Below are 22436 nucleotides of genomic sequence, written 5' to 3'. Positions count from 1 at the left end.
CATAAAATGTAAATCTTCTCTAATAATAATTTGGTTCATAGATACCTAAAGAAAAAACAGAATATGAAAGAAAAACACTAATTGTTTTCCCAAAAAATCACTTTAACCTTTTTTAATGTTAATAAAGGCACTTCTCATTTACTTTAATGGCAAGTGTCATTTATAGAGAACATTTTCTTAGGATTTTGCAAGTTTTTCAGCATTGATCCTAGATTTTATTTCTTCGAAATCACACTCCAAATCTTGGGTGCCCAACTTGGGTAATCTTGGGTAAATAAAATAATTACCTTATTCAACACTACATGACTTAATATCTTTATTATTTTATATAGTGGGTCAGTAAAACATACTTGCTTGTTATCATGGTGTGATTTTTAAATTGGGCTAAAAAGAATCACTGTTTAAGTAATTTTTAAGTAATTTTTATTCTTTCTCCCCATATTTAGTTCTTAAACACTTCCAGTAACCATGAAAACTTAGACTTGGAAATACCTTCTTTAACGTCCAGCCCTCTCAATGGTCACAAATTGACTGTTACAACACCATTTCATAGAGACCAGACTGTGAAAATGCAAAAGGAAAATACCATGTAAGTCCTCAGTTCGAGAAGAAAATTATTTATCTTCTTTACTTATATTTAATTAATGGAATATAGTCCCCAAATGTCTGATCCACTTACTTGTATGTACATAATTTTACTGACCACTTGTATGTAATTATTGAATATGCCTGTCATGGGCATGTTACAATCACCTACAGGTAGAAGGTGGGAGGATAAACTAAATTACCTTTTGTATTTCACTCCAAAATTTTCTATATGCAAATGTAGTTTCCATATAATTTTTCCCTTCAATTTGTTCATTCAGTAAGGTCTTTTCTTCTCACTGGAAACAAGATTTTCTACCTCCTTTCCTCTCTGATTATAAGCTTCAGAATAAGAATGAGTATGGTTCTTTACTTAATTCATATTTTTTAATCTTACTTTTTCTTTTTAAATTTTATGTATGGATAGGACCTCTTCTGACATCACCAGGAATAGTATATAATTAGAAGCCAAGGGATGATTATGCAGTCATTTTTATTCAATAAAGGCTTAACCAGTTCAAAGAAATGGAAGAGAAAGTCAGTGTGAATTATAAGAAAGCTTTGAAAAAAATGTACTCATATTATTTCTAAGTACAAAAAATAAATTTCGTCTACCCCTGTACCATCCTGAACGTGCCTGATCTTGCCTGATCTCAGAAGCTAAGTAACACTGGGCCTAGTTAATACTTGGATGGAAGACCACCTGCAAATACAGGGTGCTGTTGGCTTGTAAAAAATTTTTGAGGGGCCGGCCCCGTGGCGCACTGCTACAGTGCGCCGCTTGGGAGTGTGGCGGCGCTCCCGCCAAGGGTTCGGATCCCACATACAGACCGGTTCCCACTCACTGGCTGAGCGAGGTGCGGGCGCAACACCGAGGGTTGTGATCCTGTTGCCGGTCCCGGTCCGGTACGGGTGTGACACTGAGGGTTGTGATCCGTTGCCGGACACGAAAAAAGACAAAAAAAAAAAAAAAATTTTTTTTTTGAAATAAAAAAAAGTAAGTTTTAAAAGGTTAACATATGTTTTCTAGTGTGGGCCCTGTTTTAATGAATAGATAAAATTGATTGGTAAATAACCTCAGATCTTTACAATGCTTTTGGTGATTATGTAGAACTAGGGTTGCTACATGTGTCTTCAGAACCATTAAGGAAAGTTTTTAATGCTCTTAGTGTTAGAGGTATAATAGTTTAAAATATTTGAAAATATGTGATATACATATTATCTTTTTCTTAACACATAATATGATTAAGCAGGATACCCAATTCCATATCAATAACAGAGCTTGTTTTATTCAGTGGAAAAATATTAAATTTAACAGGTAAAACAATGTAGGGTGCATATGTTCTTTTATATTGAGCCAGTGCTTGTTTTCTTTTTAAAGTTTTAGAACTCCAGCTATTAAAAGGTCAATCTTAGAAAGCTCTCCAAGAACTCCTACACCATTCAAACATGCACTTGCAGCTCAAGAAATTAAATATGGTCCCTTGAAGATGCTAGTAAGTTTTTAAAAGTTCTTGGGTTTAGTTGGTTTATTAGTACAGACAGGAATTTTTTTCTGATGTAAAGATACTCTTCCCTTTAGCCTCAGCCACCCTCTCATCTAGTAGAAGACCTACAGGATGTGATCAAACAAGAATCTGATGAATCTGGAATTGTTGCTGAATTTCAAGAAAATGGACCACCCTTACTGAAGAAAATCAAACAAGAGGTAAATACGAGATCCTCTGGGAGGAACAAGCTGTGATTCCTCCTTCCTTGTATGCAGCTTGATGTGTTTGGCATTGGCTCTGGGTAAACCACTTTTCATACAAGATGCAATTAGAAGATATTCCCAGGTTGTAGGCATCCAGCCTTTTCATTTGGGAAGCTGAACCATTTCTATCTACTTCATGTTTGGATGGCAAGCATGCTAGAGAGGATAAAGGAGAGAGAGAGAAGCAGCTTTTTACTGCATTTTTTTTATCACTGATTATAGATAGATGATTGATAGACGTTTCATTTGCAGATATTGTGGGTAATTGGAATTTAAATTAAAATAGTAGTATTTTTAATTCATAGTATAAAAGAAAGGGAATCTAACCTGCAAGCATCAAAGTTTTAGCATGTTGGCTAGAGGCACTTCCAACAGGTTAGATACAGTGCCTCTTGAATTTATTTTCATGTAAGGATAAGTGTTTGAGAGACTGGCCAGAAATTTAACTCTTGAGCATAAATGTTTCATGGGAAATTCTAGTTCTAGAAACAAATCACAAAGCACTTCTGGTTTGCTTTTAGGTGGAATCACCAACTGATAAAGCGGGGAACTTCTTCTGCTCAAACCACTGGGAAGGGGACAGTCTGAATACTCAACTGTTCACACAGGCGTCACCTGTGGCAGATACCCCAGTAAGTCCATGCACACAAGTCGCCAAGTTGTCACATGATGTTGGTGCCTCACAAAATCCTATGTGTGGCATGTGGGGCTACTGAGGTTTCAGCACATACTCCTTACTGCATCTTATTTCTAAATAGTCTCTCTCACATGGTTTTTGTTAATTATTAATGTAGAATATAGAGTTGAAATTTCTGTTTGTGTATTGGAAACAGATTCCGTCCCATTGAAGACTGCCTTATTATTTGTTTTCTCATGATTTGAGTGTCCTTGCCACTTGAAAAATCTGTAGCATGAATATTTCTATAAAAACAGAATGTTAATTTTTACATTTTCCTTTAATTTATCTGTCTTCTAAATGTAGTATTTCCTTCTCGTTAAATTGTCTCCTGTTTGGTTTTATGTAGCATCTAGCATGGTACCAACCACAGCATCTATAGTAGGTGCCCAGTGTTGTGCCCAATATTGCATTGCTTTGGTTATCACCATTTTTAATGTTCATAATTTGTGGATGGTTGCCCTTATGTCCTATGGAGAATCAGAGCTAATAACAATTGCTAATGCTTCATCAGTATGTACTAAGAGGAAAGTACTATTCTAAGGGCTTTAGATGAATTAATTCATTTTAATCCTCACAACAAACCTGTAAGGTTGGCAACAATATCATCTCTATTATACCAACTGGGAATCCGAGGCACCGGGAGGCTTAGTCATTTGCTCAAGATTATGTACCTAATAAGTGGTGGTGCTGTGTTAGAACTCAGAAAATCTGGTTCTAAATTTCATACTTTTCACCATTGTACTATACTGCCATTAATTTGTAGCTCTAAAATAGTTCTGTGCCAGTATATGAAATAGAGTTCTCTCTCCAGAGCTTAGTAAATCTTTTATTTTTAAAAGCATGTATTTATTAATTCATTTACCAGATATTTTCTGAGTGCCTACCACATGCCTAAAACTATGTAGGACTCTTGAAGCTTTTTGTTTTGGTGACATTTGCCACAATGGGATTAAGGTTAATTTATAGTTGAGTCCCCCTTTTAGCTCATAGGGAAAAGAATTTCTGGCAGATACCTGCATTTTTCATGCTAATGTGTATCATCTTATAGTAATCTACTTTCTCCTGTGATAGAATTATATTGACGCTCAGATTATCCAACCTCATTTAAATTTCAAATGATTCTCTTTCCCTTTAGAATATTCTTACAAGTTCCGTTTTAATGACGCCTGTATCAGAAGATGAAGACAATGTTCTCAAAGCATTTACAGTACCTAAAAACAGGTCCCTGGCGAGTCCCTTGCAGGTAATTACTATTCCAACATTGGTATCTTACAATTTGTTCACTGAAAAACTGTCATCTTGTGTGATATTCTTTCACATTTTAAACATAGGAGAGAGATGCTTTTAAACAGTTTCTTGCCTCTTAAAAAAAGTCCTATAATTTCTTATTGCTACTGATACGAGAAATGCTGGAAATTTTTGTGAGAGGAGGTTATCTTTTGGCTTTTTTTGTTTTGTTTTATTTTGTTTGGTTTGGTGGCTGGCTGGTATAGGGAGCAGGTTCTTAAAGCATGATGAAGTGAAACATTTTTTACTGTGACTGAGATTAAGATCCCACATTACACGTGTCAATATCCCCTCCTTCTGCTTTTAAATATCTTATAAAAGTTTATCTATATAGTTTACTTTTTGTTCCAAAACTTTTATTTTTTATGCTCTATCACTAAGCAATCAAAGCTCAGAGACTGTTTAGATTTTTAAATGAAGTTTGGAATGAGCTAGACAGAAAAGAATTGCACTGTATTTGACTATCAGAATAAAAAAGTCAACTGTCAGTGTTGTGTGGCGAATCTGTAGTTGACCATCTGCTGTCAGGTTTTAATATCAAAAGAGATTTCCCTTGTAACCCTGAAATGGGTGTGTGTTGATGAAATACAACAAAATTTCCAGATTAAACCCGAGCCAAATGTAAACAGAAATGCAAATTCACTCCCCCAAATTATTTAAAGCAGTTCCCAACATTAAATAGCCCAGTACCCAGCCACCTGCACTAACTCTCCCCCCTGTGCTACTCAGAGGGAAACTTCATAAACACTGGAGCAGGTGGAGAACTTGAATTCAGAAATGGAAGTTGTATTTGCTGATGTAAGTTTAAAGGCACCATAATAGGATTGTATTAGTCCGTTTCTATTGCTTATAACAAAATACACAGAACTGGGTGATTTATAAAGAAAATGAAATTTATTGCTTACAGTTTCTGAGGCTGGGAAGTCCAAAATCCATCTGGTGGTGGCAACAGTGACCCAGGGGGTCTCACTTGCAAGATGGTGGAAGCAGAAAGAGCAGAGAGAGAGAAAGACAAACTCTCCTTTTCTTTTAAAGCCCTCAGAACCACACCACAACCACCATTTTTAATTCATTGACTACGGCATCGTCCTACAATCCAATTGTCTCATCGAGGCTCCACCTTTCAATTAATAATAGGATTTCCCACCCTCTTAACAGTCAAAGTGGGCACCAAGTTTCTAATACATAAAACTTGGGGAACACAATTCAAGCTTTAATGAGTTTTGGGGGATGTAAGTCAATCCACTACAAGGATGGTTGTCTTGTAGCCTTGCTTGTGCCCTTAAAGGACTTTCCCATCATGGTGATACACCTTCTGGCTCCAAATTGTGAGAATCTTAAAAATTCCCCTTTTTAAGTATTCATGATAGTTAGTATTATTTTAACACAAATATAGCTAGAAAGGTTGTAGGCACATTTTATTTATTAATTCACATTGCTGCCCTCATGGCCTCTATCTGACACTCATTGTTTTGGGAGATGGCTGTGGACTGGAGTGTGGGATAGGGAAAGTCAGTGTTTGTAGTGAATCTGGATAAGTCCTGAGTCAGTCAGGCTTGGGTAGACCCCATATGGAGAAGATTCAGAATATCACAAAGAATTGGGAGATGAGGAAGACAATTCCACCCAGGTGTAAAAGGGACACAGAAAGGGGATTAGAAAGATGTCAGGTCCGGTACGGGGGCAACACTGAGGGTTGCGATCCGTTGCCGGACACGGAAAAAAAAGACAAAAGACAAAAAAAAAAAAAAAAGAAAGATGTCAAGGCAAAGGGCAACTATTTCAGACTTTTGCTTAGAGCTGATCCTGAGTCCAGAAGGGATACCCTTTCTTTGTTTTTCTTTTCCTTTTCTCTCCTAAGTTACTTGGCCTTTGGTTCCCAGAGCACAGAATTTGACTGCTGCTATTAGTACTTTAATTAAGTTAGATTAAGTTTTATGTATATTCTGTAATCTAGCCTGGGACCGAGCTGTATCTATAGTAGTATAGAAAAAATGCATTCTAACTTTCAAAGTGCAAGCTTGTAAATATATATAGGACACTTATCATTACATAAGTTGAAAACCCCTGGTTATTTCCTAAAATCAAATCCCAATAGATTTTGGCCTAACCAAATAATGTTTAGCCAAAACCATTTAGAGCTGAACATGCTGCCAATACAATATATGTTATATAAGAGTTGTCAATAATGTTGGTATTTATGAAAAATACATTGTTCAATTTATTACCATAAAGTTTCTAATGCTATTACATTAAAAAAAAAGAATTTTATCTACCTATTTGTATTTTACTTAATGGAAATATTAGCTGTCTTTGAAACTCAAAATGAAGTGGTAGCTTTACTTTGTTTATCTGTATTTTCCAGCATATCAGTGACTCATATTTGGCACTCTGCAGATTCTAACGTTTGTTTACTGAGATTAAGTCATGTGTGTAGATCACATGGTGAAGGTGATTTTTGTCAATTCCACCAAACCGAATAATTGAGACTTAAAAGGTCATTTTAGAGTCAGTGTTTCTATCTATACTATATAGTTTACTGGTTCACACTGATTGAATGTATTTTAATAACCTGCTGTAATAGATAACCAATTCATTTTAAGAAATACTAAATGAATGAATGCTATCCACCAAGTATTTCCTTCATTTTTGTCTTGGAAATCTAGCTTCTGATACGATAGAAATATGTGATTTCTAAAACATTTCAAACTTTTGTGATAAATGTTGGAAAATGCATCAAGTGATTCTAAATATTTAACATACACTGCCTATATTTCATATAATCCTGATTCAACAATATTTATATATGTTTTTCTTCAGTTTGGTAAGTTTATTTGTTTAAAACATAAAGCCATTTCATATATTCCATTGGTAATCCTATTTGACACATCAAGCAGATTTCTCACACGTGGTATTATTGAACATACTGTGCATTTATTAAATGATCTGACTATTTGACTTAAGAATACTTTGTATAATCTATAACTTTTATAATTTGTACTTATAATAAATCAAATATTAAATGGGATTTTAGCCACCATCTAGATGTTTGTCATAGGTGCTTTTAATTAAAACAACAAAATATGATTCTCAAAAATTTTTAAATTTGAGTAATTCTAAAATGAAAATATTTGCCACTTGTATAGTGCAATTAATTGTCTATGCATTTGTCTTTGTTTTGTGTTGCTATAAAAGAATACCTGAGACTGGGTAATTTATAAAGAAAAGAGGTTTATTGGCTCACGACTCTGTAGGCTGGAAAGTCCAAGATTGGGCAACTGCATCTGGTCTGGGCCCAGGGCTGCTTCCATTCATGGCAGAAATTGGAAGGGGAGCTGATGAATGCATAGAGGTCACATGGCAAGAGAGGAAGCAAGAGAGAAGGAGGGGAGGTGCCAGGCACTTTTTAAAAAGGAGCTTTTGGGAGAACTGAGAGAGCTGGAAGGCATCCACCCCTGAGGGAGGGCATTAATCTATTCATGAGGCACCCACCCCCATGACCCAAATGCTTCCCACTAGGCCCCACCTTCCCACAATAACGCTTTGGGGATCAAATTTCAACAGAAGTTTTGTAGGGGACAAACATCCAAACTATAGCACCATCTGATTATCTAAATAACTTTACTTAGGTGCAAGAACAGTTCATGGAAGACCGTAGTAACTGTGCAATTCTGTGTTCTGTCATTTCAGTTTCTGACTTGATGATGGCAATAACATTTTAGAGCATTTATTGTTTCTGAGGCCCATATCCTGGGCCTCTCTGGATTTTCTTCTAATGTACATGTAAATGCACATACTTATACATAAATATGTGTAAATTACATTTGTTATTTTAAAATTAGAAATGGAAGAAACTTTGAGTTTAATATTTTGTTTTGATAATTTTAAACATACATACAAATACAGAAAATATACTATTTCTCCATTTTGCCATATCAACTTCATCTATCTTTTATGAAGTCCTTTAAAGTAAATTCCAGACGGTATAGCATTTTATTTTTAACAAAATAAAATTAAAAAGGAGCTAGAGCTCCTTGTTAAAAAGAGCCTGGCACCTCCCCCTCCAACTTCCTTTCTCACCATGTGACCTCTGCACATGCACCAGCTCCCCTTCCAGTTTCTGCCATGAATGGAAGCAGCCTGAGGCCCTCACCAGATGCAGTTACCCAATTGTGGACTTCCCAATTTACAGAATCATGTATCTCTAAAAATAGACATTTTTGTATATAACCTAATAAATACTGTTATCACACATTATTATTAGCAATAATTTTTTAATGTTCTAATTCCTTGAGTATATTTAAATTTTCCTATTAATACAAAAAAGGATCTTTTTATTATCTGTTTGTTCCAACAAAATTGAAATAATGTCACATATTGCATTTGGTTATTAAGTCCCTTAAATCTCTCTTAATATCTGGACCAGTGCTGTCTAATAGAGCTTCTGCAGTGATGTAAATGTCCAATACGCTGCTGTCCAAGATGATAGCCACAAATCATACATGGCTATTGAGCATTTGAAATATGGCTAATGCTACTGAGGAACAGAAATTTCAATTTTATTTAATTTATGTTGCTTTCATTTAATAGCCACATTTCTTTACTCTCTTCCTGGAACCAGCCATTTCCTTGTGGTGCTCTGAATCCTTTTAGTGGGAAATGGTATGTAGAGACCAAAATCAGAAAGCTAAGTATGCCCATTGCTACGTGGGTTACAATTGTGACACAATGAATTTTAATAATTCAGAACTCCACATATATCCCCTAATCTATAATTAATGATGCTTAAATAGAGACTTTTATAAGCCATTATACACAATCATGTTATATTTGTTTGTTACTTATACTCGATCTTTTTCCAAAAGAAATTTGTAGCAGTTGCATAATCTTATGATTGTTGGGTTAATTTCCTTATTTTTTTAATTGCTTTAATTTTTAATTGTAAAAGCAAACAGGGTAGTCTTATAATTAAAATGTTGTGAGGAATTTTTTATATTTGTTTCGTTCACGTGGCTCAGAATACATGAGATTTTCACATTGTGTCACGGTCAGCACTCAGCCTTTTTCCTGCATTGTGTTGGGTAGAAGACGGAGTCTAGAATCTTAATAAAATGATCACAAATGAGGAAACAGTGAAAGAATTCAGCATAGAAAGTTTGCAGTTTGGCTCAGGAAAGACAGATTCGCTGTGCAATGCTGCTGGATTCTAGCATTCCACCCCAAGAGGGCTGGCCGGTTAGCTCAGTTGGTTAGATCATGGTGTTAGAAGACCAAGGTCAAGGGTTTGGATTCCTGTACCGGCCAGCTGCCAAATAAATAAATAAAGTTACCCTAAGAGAAACCAAAGCCAACATGCACACACAGGGCTCCCTCCTCAGCAAAGAGAAAAGAGCTGCTGGTTTTCCTCAGTATGCTTTTAATTTGCTTTACATTTTGAAATAAACGCATTATGCTAATAAAACATTTCTTAAGGTAAACATTTTTATTAGTAGCTACAAAACCATACTTAAGTTATAAGCATTCAGAACTTCTGTGTCTTTCTCTTAAATTATAATTTCCTTTTATTCCTATTTAAAACTCAAGGGTAAAAGATGTGTTTATATGCTTTTTTCTCACTCACTTTCCTCTTTTTTGTAACCACAGAATGACAGCCTTAAATTTTAATTTCCTGACTTTGCTTGTCATGGTCTTACTTTTTTAAAAGAATGAGTTTAAGTGAATTTCTCAAGCCATTATTACTTAAATACATTTGCAGAGCATTATAGAATTTTAAAACATTATTGTTAGAAATTGAAACTCACTTTTTCCCTTGGACTTTTTGTTCAGTGTTTTTTGGGTTGCTCTTATCTTTGTATGATTTGTTTATGAAATTGTATATTTTTCAAAAAATAGAGCAAACCCTTTTTGCATGATAGGTGTCACTGAGAAATATAATAAACTAGCATGCGGGCAACAAAACCTGGGTGTAATCTGGACTTCACCATATTCTGTTTGCATGAGTTTAATTCATTAAATGAATTAAATTGCTCTTGTCTATAAATTGAGGACCATAGCACATCTTCCACTCATCACACAAGGTTGCTATGAAGATAGAAGGATATAATATTGCTTTCAGGATGGCACTACACTCGCCGATGTATGGCTGGTGGTATATATTAGTTAGAGGCCGAACGCAGTCTCTGTCCTTAAAAACGCAGACAAGGAGGTTTCACCAAAGGCCAGGTTTTCTTGCACTGTGGTGTGTTATTTTCTCTAGCATGCTATTCCCTGTTCTGCTCCTGTAGAACTGTGTCAGTGGGTCACCAAAAGAGAGAGCTGATTCAAATACTTCCTTGAAACAAAAGTAGTCAGACCTCTTGGTATTGTGGAAATGATACAACTGATTTGCCGGTTCTCTCTTTTTCTTCTGCTCATGTTGACACTTGGACATGGAAACAGACATGGGAAAAGATAGAGAACTTTCCGGACATTGCTTTATCTGGTGTGCTATTGTTGACCTGCTCCCCTGGATGTCTCCACACGCATTTAGTTCTCCCTTTTGGTCACATTTTTCCACTGACCCTGGCAAAACATCAGCCGTCAGTAATATTTCCATGACCTGCTTTCAATAGATGTTATAATTTAAGCAAGTTTTCTGTGTACAGCTTTTGGGTTGAACCGTGAAAAGCTAAATAAAGGGGAAGCTCTATTGAGTGCAAAGTCAGACCATCCTGCCCTAGACATTGCAAGATGTGGATTTTTCACTTGTTTTGTTTGGTGACACTTTAGAATAAACACTCTGAGATAGACTCTTCCTTGGGCGGGCCAGCAAAGATAGAATTGCTTTAGAGCAATATGGCTTTTGTCTTAATTTTAATAGTCTGGAACTAATATATGACTAAGGAAAGAGCTATTCTTCCAAAAAATTATGAGACCCTAGGCTATGTGATATATAAACTATTGGTAAGTCTATAAACATGTAAGATAAAGAGACTTCTAGAGACATCTGGGACAAACTCCAAATTTGAGAGAAGTCCATCCACATTAGCAAGTGTTAATTTAGGCTTGGGAAGTGGAGACACAGGTGAGTTAGGAAATTCCAGTCACCTTCTGGACCTTTAATCCCCTAACTTTTAAGGTTCTTTTCTATGGAAAATTAGCAACGCTGAACTTGGAGGCATTTAATTGATTTTGTGCTGACATAGGAAGGCATTCACTCTTGAGAAAAATTTGGTAACCATTAACCTTACCTTAGCAGCATTCCAGCTCAAGTTCATCTCTGACTTTTAAGATACTACTGAAGGTTACTACATTATCTTTTATAACCACACATTTTAAAAAGATGTCTCTTTGGGAAGGAATTCTGACTTTTAGAATTTTAGTCGAAAGTAAGTATTTTCTTCAGATGAGTAATAGAATAACCAGAGATTTATTATTTCTTACTCTTTTGGGCACTATTTATACCTGGTTATTATTTTAAAACAAAATAAAAACAGAATACCATCTCACGAGTTGCTTTGGTTTTACAGAATTACTTTTACTTACGATTTATACAAGTTTTTTATTAGGTTTGTAATTTGTAAAACACAGTTTGCCAAGGCTTTTGACGTGAGCAGATATTGTGTCAAGTTTCTATGTGAATATAATAATAATAGTAATTGTTCAGCATGATGAAAAAAACTATTCATATTCTAAATGAAAATGTGAAGATAGTCTAATTCTGACAGAAAACCACCTGTGGACATGGCCTTTTCTCATTTTATTTCTTCTGTTTTCTACAAAGAATCGGAGTATTTATTTAAAGTGCTTTAACAGGATATCCTAGTTAAAGCTTTGACAGACTGTTTGTAGTTCACTTCTGCCCAGGGGCAATTAAAGGCACATTACAGGATAAGCAAGGTGGCTCCCCAGCAACAGGAGGAGGATGTGCGGGCAGGATTATTAATGCTGAAGTGAATTAGGATAGAGTGACATGTCTGCATAGCACCAGGGCTTAGTAATGTAACAAGAATTCATTTGCAGAAATCCATAATTCTTATCAGTTCTTTAGTGTAAATGAAACTAAAATTTAGGGACAGGGAGCAAGGAGGATGCACAAAGATATATATGACAGTGTTAAAAAATATTCTTCCAGCACAAAGACACTTAATCCTCCTTTGTCAAAACTATTCTGTCTGCTTGAAAAGTTGGCGTAGGGCCCAGGGCTTCAAGGTAAGAAGGGAGAAAGGGAGCATTTCTTTTTTTTTCCCGAGTCCTCAACCTTCTGATCTTCCTTTACTTTCATGCCATAGGTATGTGTCTGCTGTGACCAGTATGTTTCATTTATTGTTGTAAGATGTGCTTGCTCTGTGCGTTTCTGGTGCAGAAAAGGAGCTGCCCCGCTCACGCCCACTGGCCGTTTTGTTCCTACACATGGGGGTTCTTTTCCACAGTGGTTAGTGCATCCTGGTCTTTGTCTGTACTGGGAGAATTAGGTGTTTTTGAGTTGTCTTGCCCACCCTAGGCTCTGAGCCCTTGAAACACTGTACTTTCTGGAATTCGAAGATTTCAGTCAATTTGATTTGTTTCTTGGAAAATTCCCCTTTGACTTTGGAGAAGCTGATTATTTGAAAAGTTCTCTCAAAATATGAATTAAAATACTAATACTAATTAAGGTAGTAATACTAATTAAGGTACTAATACTATATACTACCTCCTTTATATTGATCTTGTTTTAAATATCTGGTCCTGGAAGAAGAGCCAAATATGAATAAAGTGGTAAGCTATGTGGGTGGAATCTAACAAGAACACAGACAAATTTTAAGTTGAAAATATATGAAGCTGATAATACTTAGTATTAGAGTCTCCTGAGCAGACTTTTGGAGTTCTGAGTCAACCTAAGTACTATGTCACAGAGGATCAGAACTGGACCAGGAAGCATAGGAAAAGCAAGCGTAGATTGTTTTAACATAGTACTTTAATTTACTTGTTTGGAAAATTAATTCTATATTAATTGAAGCCCAGCCAAGTAGAAAAATTCATAACCAGAGAAAAACAGAAACAATCTTTCTTTCTTGTCACTTTTATCTCCATTCTCACTTTCATTCCTCTTTCTTCTCCATTAGTTTCAAGATACAGTTTTTTTCTTTTTATGCATTTTTATGTAAATTTTACATTCACATACAAGATATTGGAATACTAAGATATTTCCTTCTGCCTCCTTTTTTGTCACTAGTTCTTTAAGAGCCAGGCTCTTTGCTCTGTGTAATGCTTGCTTCCAAGCACTGCATCACATTTGGTGTTAGATATCCACCTTATTGAGATATTCACTCTCAGATCGAAGTCATTATATGTCACATTGCTGCAGTGACTACAAACGCATGCTCAATAACGGAAAAGATAACATTAAACTTTATTTTTAATTGGTTTCTTGTGTCAATTTAGTGTTTCAGTGCTGCCCTGGAAAATGTTAGCATTAACATGTAAGCAACCAATTAAACTAAAATATGGAATTTGGATGGACAGATACACATCAGAGAAATATGTGTATGTAATCCATATTCTTAAGTCTAGGGAAACATCATTTATTTAGAACTGTTTCAAAGAATGCTATAACTACCCTGGTGATTTTGTTTAGGAAAACATTAAATGTGACTTAGTGTCAGAAGTCAACTCAGAATACCTGTCCGTCCTCTTTGTCTTGTCATTTTTGTGATACACAGTCCCTGGGGTAATATTAGTATAATTCATCTTGCTATGTAGTATTTCAAGTTACATGTCAAGACTCTGAGCTTTGAGAGTAAACATTTGTGTATTTGGACAGTGCCGTTTACATGGGCGAGGAGATGGCACAAGCTAAGGAACCCATTTTGTGTCCTAGGAAAGTTTAAAGTTAGAACACAGCACCGCAAGTCTTACGTCACTGAAACTGTTCCAGCCAGTAGGTGAGGAAACTTCACTACCGTAACAATAAAACGTTCATTCAGAATTATCACATCTCTTTGCTGTCACGTGCTATCTCAATACTCCTTCCTAGATTCCAAGGTCCTGGTGACCTGACCCCACAATTTCCCACCACGTTACTTGCATTGCTCCTGACAAGAACTCTAACGGAAGCAGCATCTTATACTCTTTAGGGGTGTGGGCTTTCATATCACATGGCCAGGGTTCAAATTCTTGTTCCATCATTTCATAGCTGGGTGACCTTGAGAGTATTGCCTAAATTCTCCTTTCAAATTGCCTGGTCTGTAAAATAGGTGCAATGACTCATACCTGTGCCACAGGTGTTTTGTGTGAGAATTAAATGAGATGCAACACATGAAACACTCAGAACATGGGTGGCACATAGTGAGGGCTTGTTACCTGTTGTCATTTAACCCACTGTCCCCTTTCTCTCTCCCTCCCAGACCTTCCCACCAGCGATGTACAAATCTCAGCTTCCTGAATCCTTCTGCTGTTTCTCCACCTGGATTATACTCCTGCTTTTCCACCTATCCCTGGCGATTCCTTGGTGTCCCATCCCATCTTCACCGGGGCGTGGCACCACAAACCTGCACACACTGTCTGTTATTATGACTGCTGTTTCTCATGTGTTCGTTTTGTCTCTTAAAGGATACTTTAGGCTCCGGAGAACAAAGGCCTTTCGTATTCTTCTTTTGTCCCATGGAAACTAACCCGTCTTAGATGTCAATATCAGGAATAATTGTGTGTTTCCTAAGCCAATGGTTTCATTTTGAGCTTTCGGGCACCAGGTCTTGTATCTGCTGGTATTTCTGATTCCCTCTCTGCAGTTCACCACTAGAGAGCTCAGAGTCAAGCTGGAGGTCTGCTTCCAGCTGGGCCACTGTTCTTCATGGCCAACGTTTTGTGTGCAAATCTCGCCCCGCTTCATATTATTTATTTTTCCCACATTTGTTTCCCTGTGATCCTGCTTTCTGCACTTTTGAAACCCTGTTGTATTGTGTTTATTTTGTAACATCTTAAATCCTTTCAGGAACTAAGTGGGGCATAAATAGTATATATTTTAGTGTGAGGCTACACGGAGGCATGGTGGGCACTGGCCTGTGCAGAAGACAGACCAAAGTTCAAAGCCACATTACCACTTGCCTGCAGGGTGGCCTGGGACAAGTTACCTCCACTCTCTGAGTCTCCATTTCCTAGCCTGACTAAAGAGAGGATGCACCCATTTCCCAGGGTGGTTGTGCTACTTAAATGAGATAATGTGTGTGCTCAGCACTGTCCCTGGCATCTAGATGCTAATTCTTAGATATTGTTTTTATCTTATATCCTTGAGTGTGTCTTTAAAAATTAAGCTATGCTGATAAACAGATATTTCTACACTAATTGGTGGGAACATATATGCTGTGTTTAGCAGGTGTTGATCAATTCCAGCTCCTGTGTGAGCTTCTTTGCTCATGCAACTCAAGCACTCACCAGTTGGCTTAGTGAGTAAAAAGGTCATGTCAGGTATCTGGAAAGTTATGCTCATTCCTCTCTCCAACTTCTGTAAAATACCCTTGTAGAGGGCCGGCCCCCTGGCACACTTGGGAGAGTGCGGCGCTGGGAGCACAGCGATGCTCCCGCTGCGGGTTCAGATCCTATATAGGGATGGCCGGTGCACTCACTGGCTGCGCGCGGTGCGGGCGACACCAAGCCAAGGGTTGTGATCCCCTTACCAGTCACGAAAAAGACAAAAAAAAAAAAAAATACCCTTGTAGAAAAAAGACATGAAAGTATGAAGATGTGGTTGTATCTTATGCAACTGTCTGGAGTGGGTTTTCCCTCCTAATGATAAACAACTTCTGATAATTAATATCTCTTAAGAATTCGGGATTTCTGGGTGTTTGGGAGTTAAGATTCTATCTGACAAAGGCTTCCTGGTATCAACCACTTGCCATTGGGTGCTCAAAATGTCCTATGCTGGCCCTGCTGGGATTGGGGGTTCCTTTGTGGATTACAGTATGTGCTTCCTGGTCTGACCTTGCTGTTGACCTCTTTTTCCTCATTAGCCTTGTAGCGGTGCCTGGGAACCTGCATCCTGTGGAAAGACTGACGATCAGATGACGGCTTCGGGTCAGACTCGTAAATATGTGAATGCATTCTCAGCCCGAACTCTGGTCATGTGAAACGTTTCCAGAAAAGCATTATGGTTTTCAGAACACTTCAAGTTGACTTGGGATCTATCATTCCTCAACATGAAACTTTTCATGAATGGGAGAAGAAGCTATTTTTGTTGTGGTACAACAGTTGAGAGCCGCACCAAGTGCATTGAGTTGGGTGAAATCTTAAAGGATTTTTAAAAATAAATAAATAACAGTCTTACCTAAATTATTAGGTAATGAATTGTAGCAAGTTGTTAATATCTTAATGCAGATTTTTTAAAAAACATAAAATGATTTATCTGTATTTTAGAGGATCCAGCAGATCAGTATTTTTTCCTATGATGAGTTTTTTGAAATTTTACACACACAAAAAAGGTACTCCAGTATTTCACTTTTCTCAATCACTAAACGTATGCATAGATTTTTAAAAAATCAGTAAAAGCATTACTATAAATGTTGGCTAAATACCATGAAGCAATGAATCAGGATTGTAAATGCTCATTTATGGTTAATAACATTGGGGGTACATTTATTGTACTAAACCATTTTATGAGTTTTTTTGTTAGCTTGCTTTAAAAATTATTACTGTATGAAATAGTTTTATAAAAAATTATATTTTTATTCAGTAATTTAATTTTGTAAATGCCAAATGAGAACTGTGTTTTGCTGCTATGGTCTTAGCCTGTAGAGATGCTGCTAGTATCAGAGGGGCAGTAGAGCTTGGATGGAGAGAAAAGAAACTTGGTTTTAGGTAATTTACTATGCACTAGTATTTCAGACTTTTTTTATTTTTATATATATACTTCTTTTTTCCTTTTGTAATACATTGGAAAACTTATTTGGGAGATTTTGCATTTGTTGTTGTATGTGTGTTGTCTTTTTTTTTTTTTTTTTTTTTTGTTACTGTTGTTTTATAAAAGCATGCATTGCACTTCTTGTTTTGGGAGATCTTTGTTGTTGATGTCCGGTGTTTTGTTCCAAGTTCAGCCTGATCTTTAATTCAGGAGTTCTGAGTTCACTCAGCATTCCCCATGGTTTCTGAGTGTGTAGTCTCAGAACTGCCACCCAGATCCTATGTTTGCAGCTCGGGTGACAGAGACTGCTGTGGATAGCCAGTTGCTGCCTTAAGAACATTTGGTGCAAGATGGCCAGCACTGAACTTTTGATATGACAGTGTACTTACTGCCTTGTAGCAAAATAAAGCTGTGCCCTTATTTTACTTACTTTTGACTTCTCTCTTACTTGTGATTGTGGACAATAGTTATACTTTTAAGAAAATGAAGCAAACTCGGGGCCGGCCCGGTGGCGCACTGCTTCAGTGCGCCGCTTGGGAGCGTGGTGGCGCTCCCACCGAGGGTTCGGATCCCACATACAGACCGGTTCCCGCTCACTGGCTGAGCGAGGTGCGGGAGCAGCACCGAGGGTTGCGATCCCGTTGCCGGTCCCGGTCCGGTACGGGGGCGACACTGAGGGTTGCGATCCGTTGCCAGACACTTAAAAAGACAGAAAAAAAGGAAAAAAGAAAATGAAGCAAACTCAAAGCACTTTCTTCTCTTAATACTTGTCACACCATCTGAACTTCATGTGAAGAAGCCAAGAATCATTACTATGGAAGAAGAAAAACAAGGAAACCAAGTTAAATAGTTTACAAAATAATCACAATGACAACTGAGAGGAATCTTCCAGAATGTATCAGTCAGAGTTCCAGCAGCATTTGAGTTGGGGTAATGAGAGGAGAGTTCATTCACATGGATGTAGGCAGGGCAAAGGAGATCGACAGGGAAGTGTGTGCACGGGGAGCAGGACTGAAGGACACTGCCACCTAGAAGGGGAGAGTTGTGGGAAGCAGGAGCCCTGAAAAGAAGTAACCTTTGGCAAGGGCACTGCCACCCAAGGAGACCTCACAGGGAGAGAGCCAAGGGTAATCCCAAACTCGGCTTCCCCTGCTCCTCCCATCTCTGCCCAGGGGTCCTCACTGGCAGAACCAACCAGAGGGCAAGAGAGTACCCGATGTGAACCAGTCAGTCAGTCACCTAGGATATCTCAGAGTCGTCCATTCAGTTCCACTCCCCGGTGTTACAGATGAATCTCCACTGTCTCCATCTCTCAGCTCAATGTTCTTTTTGTTGTGCTATAATATCCCTTTAACATTAATTCCTTTTAATTTCCTATAGTCACTGTGTTCCAACTCAGACTTTGAGTTCTCATATGCACAATGCACTTGGTGTTCCAGGAGCCAAAGATTTGTCACAACTAATCACTAGTCTTTAAGGCTGTTTTGTATTCTTTGATTGTCCTTCTGATGGATGATAACACGTCATCCTAGTGTGAGGAAGCTTTTTACATTCATGCCCTCCCAGAGTTTGTTCCAGGGGCTGACTCTGCCACTTACTAGCAATTTGACCTTGGACAAGTCACTAACCTCCCTGTGCATTTTTTCTTTATTTGGGAAATGAGTTCATTCCTACAATGATGGAACTTTGGTTAAGTGCTATACAAGTATTTGTTATTACATATGCCTTCCATAATTAAGTGGTGCATACCATGTCATGTGTCATATGTTCATCTGGCTGTTAATGTTTATTGCCAATTGCAGAGTTACAATTATGGGTCAAATTATAATTATTAAAAAAAATTAATGGCAAGAGTGAACTGAACATTATATGGAACTGCAATATATATATTTACTTTTCCAACAAATATATAATGCAATAACTGGAGACTGAAATACTAAACTAATAAAAAGGAGTGGAAATTTAGATTTTATATGCAAATACACTCATATAATATAATTTCACAAACAAGCATCTCTAAAACATTTATTTGTCCTGATCATTTTTTTTATCATCCTGCTCTCTACAGCAGGAATTCAGGTAGTAAAATAAATGGGAGCAGCATTATTTACTACTCAATCAAAAGGTTGTCCTTTTGAGTCACTCTGCATAGACCTTGCATCTACACATGTACGTCTATCAGGAAGGACACTGAGAAGACTGGTCTCCCTGCCTCTAGATGGGACTTATGGATGAGAGATGTCCAGGGAAGAATTTCCCTGTTTCTTAAGAAATTATACAATATTAGAACTGGAAGGGACCTTAGATATCATCAGGGGCTTCTAATAAGGGGCTCGTTGCATTGCTTTATTGAAAGAAAATCAGTTTTCGAGCCTGACCAACCTCGGTTTGAATTCAGATTCTGCCCTTTATCAGTTCTGTGACTTTGTATGAGTTTTACTTAATTTCTGTAAGCTTCGTTTTACTTATGTTGGAGACAAAAATACATCTCAAGTTTGTTGGGTATGTGAAGATTACGTGAGGTAGTAAATACATTCTTGCATCTCTGTAAAATGTTGCAATGCCTGTTGATTAGATAAGTCTCCTTAATAACTTAGGGTCAGTCAGTGAAAAACCATGTCCATTTACCCAACATTGGAGAAGTGAATACTGCTGAGGTCCATTTCCCCGATGGTGTGTTAAATCTATTTTCTGTATTAAAACTAACTTTAAACTATATCTTCTCAAAATATTCCTAATTATTCTAGCATATATTTAAAGATATCTTTCTTTTTCTTGTACATATGTATGTAGGAAATATGGTACGTATTTTCCTTAAACTTGTTGGTTTCTAACCCGAAAAAACTAGTACATAAAATGTGATGTGCAGGTTCATTACACTGCACTTAAAATTCTTGCAAGTTTGGGGCTTGTTTCTCTACTTTTAGCCATTGTTATTATGAGTATAAAATAAATTATTCTTTATTCACCATTTTAAGAGGGTAGAGTTGAGAAGAGGAGGTCAGCAAAAATGCAACCTCTTTTTTAAAATGAAGTTTACTTGTATACAATTATACATATTAGCCTTGCTTCCCATAGCAAAAGAAAGCTGAATGATAAATCTTATGGAACTTACTAGTGTTTTGGTAATAAATGGGTAAGAATTATATTTAATTAATACTCAGTGCAAATAATCTTGATGCTAATGTGGAAATTGAAAAGATTGTTTATTTGCCTCATGGACCATATTTCTTTAATCCACTAGTATATTTTGAACATCTATTGTGTGCCAGGTGCTGTGTTTGGAGTTGGTTAGAGCTCAGAACAACATAGATAAAAATCCCTGCCCTTTGTCAGCTTATGTTCTAATGGGTGGGAGGTACAGATGGTTAAGTGGTTTATTAACAACGTGGTCCAAATAGAGATAACGGAGGCCATAGGAGAGCAGGAGATCTAGACCTGGAGGAGCATGACAGGTTTCTCACAGAACTGACATCAAGGCAGGAATGGCAGATAAAGCCAGGCCAACATGAAGGCAGGAGGTGGAGGGGACAGCAGAGTGAGGGGTGGTGTCTGAGATTTACTAGAGAAAAACACCCAAATATAATGACTTGTCTTTAAATTCATGATGACAAATTGCAAATGGGCACTCAGCCAGTTCTACCACCTGAGTATATTCTCCAGTATGTTCTATTTCCCATTCTCCGGACAACAATTCCACACTGCTTCCTCTCAAGCCTCTCCATCCCATCTGTGCCCAGCTCCCAGAGGGTAACCTTGACTCCTACCTGAATGAGAAAGTGGAGGCCTCTGGCAGCCACACCCACCTCCCCACACCAGCAGCCACGACCTGCATGTGTCCTGCGGACCCCGCTTCACTCGCTCACGTTAGCACAGACGAGCACTCCAGCTGCAGGCGTGGACTTGGCCTTGCAACCCTCCCTTTGCGTCCTCGCACTCTCCCTCTCTGCCATCATCAGTGTCTTCCTTGCTCCTGGATCATTCCCACCACATTAACATGGTCAACATCTCCCAGCAGGAAAAGTAACACCGTTATCCCACCTCCCCATCATCTCGCCCCGTTTGTCTGCTCCTCAGCACTACTGCTCCAGGGGACCCAGGGGTGGCCACCGCTTCCTCACGTTGCCCCCACCTCCCCAGCCCACTCCTGCACGCTGGCCCTTGCCAGTATCACCTGTGACCTCCAGGTTGCCAAACCCTGTGGTCGCTTCCTTGGCCTCATTTTACTTCACCTATTGGCAGCCTTGAACAGAATGGATGCTCCCACTTTATGGAACCACTTTCCTCCCTCAGCTTCAGGCACGACTCTCCTGGTGTCCTCCTTCCTCACTGGTCCCCTCTGTTTGCTGCTCCTCCGCGTGGCCTCCCAGTGGCCTTTCCTCCTGCTCCTTCCATCGTTCTTCCTAAGGGATGCCTTAAACACCATCCCTATCTTCAGCCCTGACCCCTCTCTGGAATTCCACATTCCTAGCGTCTATTCCACGTTAACAGCTTCCCTACATAAGCATCTTAAATTTAGTATGAACAACATAGAACTCATAGCCACTCAAATGCTTCTATTTTTCTCATTTCCAGTAATGAGCCCTCATTATCTTAGTAATTTCTTAATTTCTCAAGCCAAAAATGTAAAGGTCACCCTTGATTTTTTCACTTTACCTTATCCCCTTCCCTACACTCAAGTGCTCAGAAAGACCTGAATATTGTACCTTCAAAACATATCTTAAATGTGTCTGCTTTTCTCCATGGTCAGTAATGATGTTATTAATAGTGACACAGTATTTGTTACATGCTCACTCTGTGCTAGGGAAGAAAGGAGAGAGAGGGAAGGTTTCTGGGAGAGAGAAGAAAAATGGTGATATCTAAGATGTCAGAGTGTTGAGAAACCGAAAGAGAAACCTGGAGAAAAGGAAAAGACAAGCGACTGGACAGCCATTTTAATAGAGTTTGCACTTTGTTCTTAGAGATGTGGGTAGTCACTGAATAGTTTTAGGCATTCATTAATGATTAATTAGTTATCAATTTCTGTACAATTTATATGAATAATTCTGTACAAATCCCTTTTTCATAAATAGTATAAATTAGACCTCAGGTTAGCAGGGCCAGATGATTGCAGAGTCTGAATTTTATACCCAATTAATTGGGTTTTACATAGCGCATTCCCTACTGCTTCTTAATTTGAAAAGAATGTACTTTAGCCCGGGGGAAAATGGCGACGGGTCTGGAGCACCCGTGTCAGGAAACAGCGCGATCCTGAGAGCTGTGTGCTGTGATACCAGAGT

At 37.9% G+C, this 22436-nt stretch overlaps 1 protein-coding gene across 8 annotated transcripts in view; it reads left to right on the top strand.

Moving 5' to 3' along the window:
* The window catches only part of MYB (v-myb avian myeloblastosis viral oncogene homolog), a 34342-nt gene extending 16755 nt beyond the window's left edge, over positions 1-17587 (top strand). For 7 of the 8 annotated variants that reach the window (XM_008580274.1, XM_008580268.1, XM_008580252.1 and 4 more), the window contains 6 exons: positions 447-589; positions 1967-2081; positions 2168-2293; positions 2860-2970; positions 4153-4260; positions 16271-17587. In XM_008580274.1, the coding sequence (XP_008578496.1) occupies positions 447-589; positions 1967-2081; positions 2168-2293; positions 2860-2970; positions 4153-4260; positions 16271-16387 (720 nt within the window). In that variant the 3' untranslated portion in view covers positions 16388-17587. The remainder of the gene's footprint in view (positions 1-446; positions 590-1966; positions 2082-2167; positions 2294-2859; positions 2971-4152; positions 4261-16270) is intronic. The other variant, XM_008580283.1, reaches the window with a different exon arrangement.
* Positions 17588-22436: the final 4849 nt, after the last annotated feature.

The sequence above is a fragment of the Galeopterus variegatus genome, unplaced genomic scaffold (assembly GCF_000696425.1).
Source record: "Galeopterus variegatus unplaced genomic scaffold, G_variegatus-3.0.2 Scaffold85, whole genome shotgun sequence".
NCBI classification, from domain to species: Eukaryota; Metazoa; Chordata; class Mammalia; order Dermoptera; family Cynocephalidae; genus Galeopterus; species Galeopterus variegatus.
Note: the sequence above shows the minus strand (reverse complement) of the source record. Positions and strands in the feature narration are given on the sequence as shown.